At 42.2% G+C, this 10,859-nt stretch overlaps 1 protein-coding gene across 1 annotated transcript in view; it reads left to right on the top strand.

Annotated features, from left to right (window-relative positions):
* The first annotated feature begins 5,338 nt into the window (after positions 1–5,338).
* Positions 5,339–10,859, top strand: part of LOC107587171 (glutamate receptor-interacting protein 1-like) — a 164,652-nt gene continuing 159,131 nt past the window's right edge. Inside the window, exon 1 of the mRNA XM_016274838.1 lies at positions 5,339–5,613. Within this exon, the coding sequence (XP_016130324.1) occupies positions 5,481–5,613 (133 nt within the window). The 5' untranslated portion in view covers positions 5,339–5,480. The remainder of the gene's footprint in view (positions 5,614–10,859) is intronic.

The raw sequence follows: 10,859 nt of genomic DNA, 5'->3' as shown, positions 1-10,859 counted from the left end.
TACGGTCAGTAATAAATATTAAGAATAAATACATTTTCTAAGCTCACCTGCCATTGGCAAAAAAATTAGTTTATTAGTTTAATTAGAATTTGGCACACCTAAATGTCACCATAAAACTGCACAATTAACTTTTTACTATGACAACTCTCCCCTGTAGCAACTTGGAGTTAAATACCTTGCCATGGGCAAAGGTGATCCTCCTTGTGAGGATAGAACCTGGAACCTGCAACCTACAAAGTGCCAGTCATCAGGTCCAGTGTTGTTTTTTTTCACTCCAAGCAGAACTGCCATCTTGAATGAGGAAGAGTCTAGAGCAGAAGGGATGAAAATAGACCTACTTTATGGAATTTGCTAAGGGCAGAACAAATGTAGACCTTGCAGATGTGATAAATTAGTAAAGGGAGAGCTTCATTCAACCGTGAGAGGGAGACTGTGGGCACTGGGAAAGAGGGTGGAACATTCAAGAAGGCTGAATTTACGTTTGTGTGGGTTGGTTTGTTTGTGAATGTGTGAAACACTTGACTCGGCAATCCTGCATGACTTCTCAATGCCTGAGTTCAAATAACTGTGAAAACACAACCGTTTAACCTGTCAGCATCCTCCTCTCTCTACTGAGAGGCTGTTTCAGTCGTCTGAAGCATTTGCTCATAGCAGATGTAGTGTCTGGACAGCCTTTTTTCTACCCAGGCAATGGACTTGCTTCCAAAGAGGAGCTACCATATTGCAACAAACTGGCACAGCCCTGGTTCCAGAAAAAGCCTCAGGCAGTTCACGCTCAAATGGATGCACAAGTGAGGATTTTAAGAAGTTCTGCCTGGATTGCTCATACACACACACACACACACACACACACACACTTTAAGTCTACTTTCAGTCTGCTTTCAGTCTGCTTTCACTGCTGAAGTAGTTCAATTTTAACAATGAAAATACTGTAATCACTTATCCTCCCTCACATATTAGGACTGCACTGGCCTCTCTGTTTTTTGTATGACATAACTGAATGAGGACTTTGCCATAATAACACCATAAAAGTGATAAGTATTCAAGGGCCATTCAAAAGCTTTATGTTGAACTGACCAAAATTTAAGTTAATTCAGACCATTTTTAAAATGAATCAACTAATTCTTTGAAAAGATCTTAAAGGGTTAGTTCACCTAAAAATGAAAATTCTGTCATTAATTACTCACCCTCATGTCGTTCCAAACCCGTAAGACCTTCATTCATCTTCAGCACACAAATTAAGATATTTTTGATGAAATCCAAGAGCTTTCTGACCCCGCATAGACAGCAACGCAACTACCACATTTAAGGCCCAGAAAGGTAAGGACATCGTTAAAATAGTCATCAAAAATTGTCATCTTAATTTGTGTTCCAAAGACTCCAACGAAATGAAACTGTTGGACATGCCATGAGCATGAGTAAAAAAGAAATTTCGATTTTTATTTGTGGGTGAACTGTTCCTTTAAGGGAAGTCATCATGCAGCCATTAAAAATGACTCCCAATGCAGCTCTGCACCTACCGCAACATTTACCATACAAATGGAATTGAGCCAAAGAAGAAATAAGACACAAAGTTATATTTTGGGTTTGTGAGCTGGACAGGAGAAAGAGTGACTGCAGCAAATGCTCAGCTCTGACTAGGTGCAGGGATGCTAAGAGCTTGGCACAGACTCTGTGTTTAAAGCTGGCTTTTACTGCAGTGGTTTATCTGAAAACAATCTCAGAAGAGACTCACACCTGGAACACTGCCACAATCCTCATAACATACAAGCGCAAACCATCAAAACATTATTACTCCTTGACACTTCACATTGCAGCTCTTACTCCAAAGTACCAGATGGAATATTATGAAATATAGTGAATTAGTCCTAATTATACCATCTCCTAGTTATAGTCTTAATTACAATGCACTTACCTCATGAATAATAATAGTTACGGCATTGTGAATTTCACATCTCCAAAAAAGCAGAGAATTATTTTGTAAAGTAACTCTCCTCATGCTGATTCATACGTCCCTGCTAGAGAATACTGCCTCTGTTCTGCAGTTTTGCAAAGAGCAGCTGCCCTGAATCCAAACTCAGTCTTACTCGGAGGACGCAGGATGTCTAATTACAGGTATGGCGACCACATAGCTAATTAAAGCCCCACCCGCTAGCTAGATTGCTCTGGATTTTTGTATTTCCTGAAACAATAATGAATCTGTTGAATGTGCATTGATTGCCTCAGGTGGCACACAGATTGGATAAACAAGTCTGGGTCTTCAAATTGTGGGAGCTGTGAATTCCCAGGATGCACCATTCCCTGATGAGAAAGCATGTGTTTGCTCATCAGTAAACAATCAGAGAGGCAATGTCCTATTTGATAAGAAGTTTAGATCCTATCTGTATGGACTTTATTCTAATTGCTGAAATGATTTTTGACAGCCTCTTCTAAAAATAGACTGTTTTGTCAGTGTTTGAGGATTTTTGAGAATCATGCAGCAAGCTCTAGTACAGCTGCAAATGGGCTGTCAATATAATAAAGAAGCATAGTAGAAGTAATGATACTATGCTATATCACCCTGTAGCCCAAGACTAATCACCCACTGAAGCTAAGCAGGCTTGAGCCTGGTCAGTACCTGGATGGGAGACCTCCTGGGAAAACTAGGTTGCTGCTGGAAGAGGTGCTAGTGAGGCCAGCAGGGGGTGCTCACCCTGTGGTCTGTGTGGGTCCTAGCGCCCCAGTATAGTGATTGGGACACTATACTGTCAATAAGCACCGTCCTTTGGATGAGACGTTAAAGCGAGGTCTTGACACTCTGTGGTCATTAAAAATCCCAGGATACCTTTCGAAAAGAGTAGAGGTGTGACCTCGGCATCCTGGCCAAATTTGCCCATTGGCCTCTGACCATCATGGCCTCCTAACAATCCCCATATCTACTGATTGGCTTCATCACTCTGTCTCCTCTCCACCAATAAGCTGTTGGGTGGTGGGCGTTCTGGCACACTATGGCTGCCATCGCATCATCTAGGTGGATGCTGCACACTGGTGGTGGACTCCCTCTCACAATGTAAAGCGCTTTGAGTGCCAAGAAAGGCGCTATATAAATGTAATGGATAATTATTATTATTATTTAGCCTATGTCAAGTCCACATTTTGCCACTAGATGAATGCTCCAATCTGACCCTCCTTTTCTCCTTTCTCTCCCTCCTACCAGAACCACAGGGACAAACCAAATAATGCATATTTAATCCTTAACGTGTGAAAACATGGCCACAACTGCTAAATGAAAATCACAACATCAAAAAAGGAGTAATCCAGAGGAGTGGGATTTAACCTCCTACTACGTGCTTTTCATGAGACAAACAAAGACAAAGAAAGCCCCCCTGCTGTGTTGCACAAAGAACAGGCTCAACACCACAGAAAAAGACACTCACGTATGACGAGTGAGGCTTCTGTGAAAGGTTTTATTCTCCCATGATGTGTTTTAGACCACAGTGATCTAGCTCAGCCATCCAATCACAATGAGATAAACGGGGTGATTCCATAGGGTGAAGAATCAGAGGGTGTTTTTGATGAGATTGTCCATCTCCACTACTGGGAAGAAAAGTACAGATAGGTTGGAACACACAATGACTATTTTTCTTAGTGTCAAGGCAGTAGAATGGCATCTGCACAATGGCAATGGTAGTCTCTCGGGAGTTCTGTTATCGCCCTGGGGTGACGTGGCACACACCCCCACTGAATGAATGAGTTACTGACACACACTTGGGTGTCATTGTTTGCCAACTGCTCAATTAACAAGTCCTCTAGCCCCATTAATGCTATTAACTGCTGATCCAGGCAGCGCCGATTGGCTAGGCTGGTGTTGGCGGTGAATTAGAGAGTGTTGTAATCCTATCAGCTTTTTGTCAGTGCCATGCCAGCTACACGTGACCACAGTGCCCCTTCCATCTTGTGGAATTATCGCAATGAAATTTCAGGAGAGCCCCTCAAGGGTTTCCATCCACACCCCACTGGTGCAGCGTTACTTTGTTCATTCTTACACTGATAAACACTCATGCTTATTTTAAAGGCAGACTAAATCCCCACCCCTTTTCCACTCTGGAATGAGACAAAGGCATAGCCCAAGGATTCCTCGCCTTGCTGCCAGTTCCTTTGAACTTTGTGTCTTTCTCACTTCCCTGTGTGTTTTCCCCCTGCCCTTGCTCTCTCTCTCTTGTTCCTAGCCTGTGCACACTCTTCCTTACCTACACGTGCATGCAAGCATGCACAAAGACCCATTCAGCTGTAGGTTGAGGACCCTTCTACACACGGGTTTCTTAAAGGAGATGGGTGCACCGGAGAAGACTGATATTTGACCCATCCTCTTCAGCTGATTGCGATCCGCTGCTTCCCCCTGCACCTCCCTCCCCCTCCTTCTCTCCCTCTCTGCCTCTGTCTCTCTCTTTCGCTTTCTCTCTCTGAGATCTTTCAGTGCTGTGCTCTTTGTCAAACAGAACGTACACCTTCTCACACGCACGCTGGCTGAGTGCGGCGGTCTGCGCCTGTTTCAGTGGGACTGCACGCGGTGGGCAGGCATGGAACGCTTCCTTGGCTTTGTCAAGCAGATCCGGAGGTCCAGGAGACGCAAGGGGAAAAAGTACCGTCCAGAAGAGGATTATCATGAGGGTTATGAGGACGTCTATTACTATGCTTCCGAGCACCTGCACCGTAAGTGCTCCCGCTAGCTGTCTGGGAAGGGAGGGAGAAAGTGGGGGATAGAGCTTGGGTATCAGTCATTGTTTTACTATTGCATAAATCACTAGCCAAGGGGGGACATCATGAGCAGCTCATGTTTGAGGGATGAATGAATTGTTTATCTGCAGACCATAAACTCCTGGATAGACTTTAGCGTGCAGCAGTTGAGGTTCCTTGTCAATGCGAGTGTGTTTATAAGGATATGGTTGTGTTTTCACCCCATTACCTTTGCCTGATGGATGGTGTCAGTCGGTCACCATTTGTTTCTATTGATTTAGAATGTGTTTAATGCTACATTGGCCATTAAATGCACACTAGAGTGGACATTTATGGCCATACTGGTGTACACTGCTGAGCTGCTGCTGTTTGAGTGCTACTTGGTGTGTTTGGATAGCACACTGCCCTTTAATCGCAGGTGAGAAGTTCGAGTGTGTGCCTGTGTGTGTGCGCCGTTGTTCTTCCAGCATTATGCATTCATTTGTTTCCAGTTCAAGTTATTTCAGAGTTTTCCTCTATACAGAATGATAGTTAGCATTGTGCTCCCTTGGCACTCTCCTACCCCCCCCTCCCCCCCCCCCCCCCCCCCCCACCCCTGCTTCTCTCCCTCTCCGTCTCTGTCTCGCTCTTTTTCTTTCTCTCTCTGATATCTTTCGGAGCCGTGCTCTTTGTGAAACAGAACGCACACCTTCACACACACACACACGCTGGCTGAGTGCGGAGGTCTGTGCCTGTATCAGTGGGACTGCACGCGGTGGGCAGGCATGGATCGCTTCCTTGGCTTTGTCAAGCAGATCCGGAGGTCCAGGAGACGCAAGGGCAAAAAGTACCGTCCGGAAGAGGATTATCACGAGGGTTACGAGGATGTCTATTACTATGCTTCCGAGCACCTGCACCGTAAGTGCTCCCGCTAGCTGGCTGCAAAGGGAGGAAAAAAGGGGGGGATTAGATCTCGGGTATCAGTCATTGTTTTACTATTGCATAAATCACTAGCCTAGGGCGGACATCATGAGCAACTCATGTTTGAGGGATGAATGAATGGTTTATCTGCAGACTGTAAACTCCTGTAGGGACTTCAGCGTACGGCAGTTGAGGTTCATTGTCAGTGCGAGTGTGTTTATAAGGGTGTGGGTGTGTATTCGCCCCACTACACTTGTCTGATGGATGGCCTCAGTCGGTCACCATTTGTTTCTATTGATTTAGAGTGTGTTTAATGCTGCATTGGCTGTTAAATGTGCACTAGAGTGGACATTTATGGCCATACTGGTGTACCCTGCTGAGCTGCTTCTGTTTTGAGTGCTACTTGGTGTGTTTGGATAGCACACTGCCCTTTAATCGCAGGTGAGAAGTTCGAGTGTGTGCCTGCGTGTGAAACGGGGCATCGTTTTCAACAGCATAGCGGTCTCAGGTAGCTGTAGTACTAGGTTTCAAAAACGCAAGCACTGACTAGCATCTTTCTCAACCTCCGCTTTACCTTTGTTTATTATGAAGCATCCCTTCCATGCACACTATGTACATTCTGGTGTTGTTCTTCCAGCATTATGCTACCCTTTGTACCATGTTGTTTCAGAGTTTCCATGTATATGGAATGATAATTAGCATTGTGCTCCCTTGGCACTCTCCTATCTGTTTTGAAGTTTGCAGATTCCCGTTCACAAGATGCCCCCAGGGCAGAATGGGTAATGACAGGGAAGCGGACCAGGAGTCCTGTAATCCTCATTCCATGGCTCTCCTGGTGAAAGATGAACAGTCTAAAAGTGGGTGAATGCAGGTGTTAGCAGTGCTTTGTTGCTATATTGTCTTTTGCATTATTGTGTATGTAGAAAATTTAGAATTTTTTTTATGCACTTTGGATGAAAGTTTTGAATCAAGGAAGATGGGATTCAAAATATAGATAATGTTTAAGTTTCAAAAGTATGCTAATGTAGCTTAAACATTTTCAGTGTGTGTGGGTTAGGTTTTGTCTACAGTGAACTGAACAAAAACAAAGTGAATAAAAATCTTCAGCATGATAAAAAAAATGTGTTAAAGTGTAGTTTCATTATAAAGTAGGCCTATAGCTTCAGTTTTTCATTGTATGTCAGGAATTTCTACAGTGCTGAATCAGTGGAGGCATGTAAGTTAGACAAAGCATTACCCAAGATACTCACTCATCACCATTAGCAATAGTGATGTAGTCATCACCGCCACGCATGAAAGCGCTGATATGCACGAACAACCTTTGTGAGAATTTAAACCTGCAGAGCTGCGGTCTTCTCAGACGTTGCTAGCTTGAATTGAGGATGACTGGTGGAATTAATTGTGCGACTGAAGCCATGTTTCATTCCCACGTTTACTTTGGTTTGGTTTTTGCAGGGAGACGTTAATGAAATTAAATTGTTTTTGATCAGCGAGTTTGATTGTGATGTCAGCTGAACGCTGCAACCTGTTCCCTAAATGGCTTCTTTCTTTCAAGCGTGTTTTTTAATGTCAGGTATTTACTTTGATATGCAGTAGCGAAACACTCTGTACGAAACATAGAATTACGACACCTAATTGGCCCAGCTGGAGTCTGACTGAGTCACTCTGAGAAATTGAGGAGTAAATGCCATTTGGAATATTTTTAGATTAGTGGGAAATGTAGAGATGTCACTTACATTTCCTGTTTGGTTTAATGCTTCAGTTGTATGTTAAATGTAATTGGACTTTGAGCTAGCAATGCTGCTTTTAAAACGTAATGGCAGCTTGGCGTGCACAAAGGGATCAACTGCTAATTAACCCGTAGAAAAAGCCTGGAAATGTCAAACGTGGGCTCCCCGAGACCAACCGCTCCCCCCTTCGATTTGCTAGGGTCCCTCGTTTCGCCTTTGCCTCTCTCTTCATCGTTTCTGCCTTCCTCATGTATAATTCACGGTCAGGTTTTAGTGTGTCCATTCTCGTTCATTTATTAAATTCTCCCTCATGTGGCCTGCTGTCACTCCTTCTATGATACACTTCATTTTCATACCACTGGGCTCACTGCAAGACCCACACTTTGGGGGAGGACTACATTTTGATAAATGGATCATATCTCCATAATAAAGAGTAGTGTAGAGGCAGAATATGTTTGTTTGATGTATTCAGGGACTGTAGGACATTCTGGTGGAGGTGACCCAGTGTAATGTGCCTACGGTTGTCAGTCCTGTTTTATTTGCTAAATCGTTTTTTTACACACAGTTTGGCTATAAATGCCTTTTAATTTTTAGGACTCACTTTTACTTTTCGAGAGTGAAGTGGGTTCATCTTTAAAGTGTAGAACCTTAACCTTAGACTTTCCAGTTTGAAAGTCACATGTTAGGGGATAGAGTTGTCCATCACAAACTGATTATGAAGCTAGTCTGGGATGCTTCAAACCTTCTTTCCATTTATTTTCTCCATAAATGTCTGCATTTGCAAACCCTTTTCCTCTGTAAACTGGTATTTTCCATAGCATAATAGTATATAAAATGCTGTTTTAAATGCTGAATATTCTTCTTGTAGAGCCTCCCTAAATGAAACATTAGCCGCCTTCTCTTAGCTCAGGGCAAGTGGCCTTTCCCTGCTGTGAGGTTCCCAGAAACCTAATGCACAGCATCCATTTTGCCTATTTGTTTTTCTCTTGTTCACAGGAGTAGACTCGAGTATCAGTGCAGTTCCAGTTGTTATAAAATGCAGTGGAGCACCAGTCAAAATCAACATGAAATCATAATTGATGCTATTTACTCTCATAAACCTATACAAACTATACAGAGCTGTTAAAAAAAATTGTAAGCTTTTATCATAATAACTTGATCCGTCTATGAAGTGGCTTTTATCTGACATCACCAAGCCCTTTTTTAATTTTTCAAACCATTCCTGCCAAATATTTTGTTTAAAATAATGTATTATCTATTTTTGAAAGATGTCACATTACGGTTTGTAAAATTGCTTGTGAAAGCTCTTTTGCGTCTATTTTGGTGGCATTTGTTGTATGTTATGCAATTTATGACATAGCATCATCTCTATACCTAAAATGAATTTTTTTCTTGCTCTAGTCTAGGAAAATAAATGAATAGCTAGTCACAGGTTAAATTACAGCAATGTGACACTATAAAATAGTTGTCTTTGGAATACTGTGTTATTAATAATATAGATTGAAGTGGCAAATACCGCCGTTTGCTTGGTAAAGAGGAATACCTCTTGTGCGATTTACAGGTTTTGCGTGGATTCATCAAAACAGCCACCAAGACTGCTGTGACAGAATGTGTTTGGTTTCCAAAAAGAAAGTGGCAGCATTTCTAAGAGACATCTCAAAGGAGCTGGGAGCTAAATCAAGGATCTGCCGCATATCAAAGCAAAGATTCCTCTAGTAGGTCACATGAAACCCTGAAGGAAAAAATAAATGCATACCAAATGTCTTCATTTGGACAGTTAAAGTGAAACAAAATGTTTCCGTCTGATAAAATGCTAATTTGTTTTGTCCAAACTATAATCGAAGACCCCCTCCTTTTTTCCTCCGATAGACAGTATGAAATCCAACAAAAAAATTTTCACACCGAAAGCAAAAGAATCCATAACTGTGTGTGTATCTAAATTAGGGATGGGTACCGAAACCCGGTACCAATATGGCACTGGTACCTATGTAACCGGTATGTACTAGAACCGAATCCGAACGTAGATTTCTGTGCCTCATTTCGGTGCCATGTCTGAGTGATCGATTGAAATATTTGTCCTCTGGTTCTCCGAAATGGACGTAAGAAGCAGAGCTAAATCAAGGATCTGCCGCATATCAAAGCAAAGATTCCTCTAGTAGGTCACATGAAACCCTGAAGGAAAAAATAAATGCATACCAAATGTCTTCATTTGGACAGTTAAAGTGAAACAAAATGTTTCCGTCTGATAAAATGCTAATTTGTTTTGTCCAAACTATAATCGAAGACCCCCTCCTTTTTTCCTCCGATAGACAGTATGAAATCCAACAAAAAAATTTTCACACCGAAAGCAAAAGAATCCATAACTGTGTGTGTATCTAAATTAGGGATGGGTACCGAAACCCGGTACCAATATGGCACTGGTACCTATGTAACCGGTATGTACTAGAACCGAATCCGAACGTAGATTTCTGTGCCTCATTTCGGTGCCATGTCTGAGTGATCGATTGAAATATTTGTCCTCTGGTTCTCCGAAATGGACGTAAGAAGCATCATCACTGGCACCGCACGTGAAAAATAATTTCCCGACTGAGAAACGTGAACTCAAGTCGGAAATCTCTAATAATACACATCCAACACATCTTTGTAGTAACAAGAGTGTCCATGTTGTTTTCACATTCTGCCATCAAAAGAGTAGCCTACATTATAACCTTTTTATAACACCAGTCAAATGCTTCCTTTTGTGATCTGATGAAGCTTCTTGTCACAGAATGAGGCAGAAAATATGTTCCATATGCTACTTTAAAAAGAATACATCGATTAGCAATAGATTATAAATTAGGGTGACCATACATCCACTTTTTCCCGGACATGTCCTCTTTTTGGACCTACAAAAATGCGTCCGCCCGGGATTTCTTAATTGCCCAAAATGTCCGGGATTCGGCTGTTTTCTTAATTCCACTCCCACTGAATCTCTGACCATCTGTTCCCGCAACATGCGTTTCATTCCCGCGATTTTCGTGTCCACTCCTTTAAACATTCTAATATTGTATATAATTTTGGCGCATCAGGGAGCCGCTCTCAGGATGCGGTGTATTTAAATATTTTTGAATGAGCGTTTGCGCTGTTTACTTTCACTTTCGATTTCGCAATCACACACACTCTGTGTAAAGGGAGCACGTCTTACAAGGTCAGATATTTGTCAATTAGCTCAGGGTTGCCAAGTCCACGTTTTTTCCACAGAATTGGGCTACTTTTAAACTGTTGCCATGGGTTGATTTTCCCAAGTGGGTTAAAGGTTTGAAATATTGCATAAATTACATTTGACTGAAATCAATTTCAATTGCATTGAAACATTTTGCATTCTACCTGATAAAACTTTCATGGACTTCTACATTAACTGTTCCCTCCTGGTGGAATGACCTGCCCAGCTCAATCCAAGCTGCTGAGTCTTTCATATTTTCAAGAAACAGCTGAAAACACATCTCTTTCATCTTCATTTGACCCTCTAACTCT

Source organism: Sinocyclocheilus grahami, unplaced genomic scaffold (assembly GCF_001515645.1).
Source record: "Sinocyclocheilus grahami isolate Dianchi unplaced genomic scaffold, SAMN03320097.WGS_v1.1 scaffold90.1, whole genome shotgun sequence".
NCBI lineage: Eukaryota > Metazoa > Chordata > Actinopteri > Cypriniformes > Cyprinidae > Sinocyclocheilus > Sinocyclocheilus grahami.
Note: the sequence above shows the minus strand (reverse complement) of the source record. Positions and strands in the feature narration are given on the sequence as shown.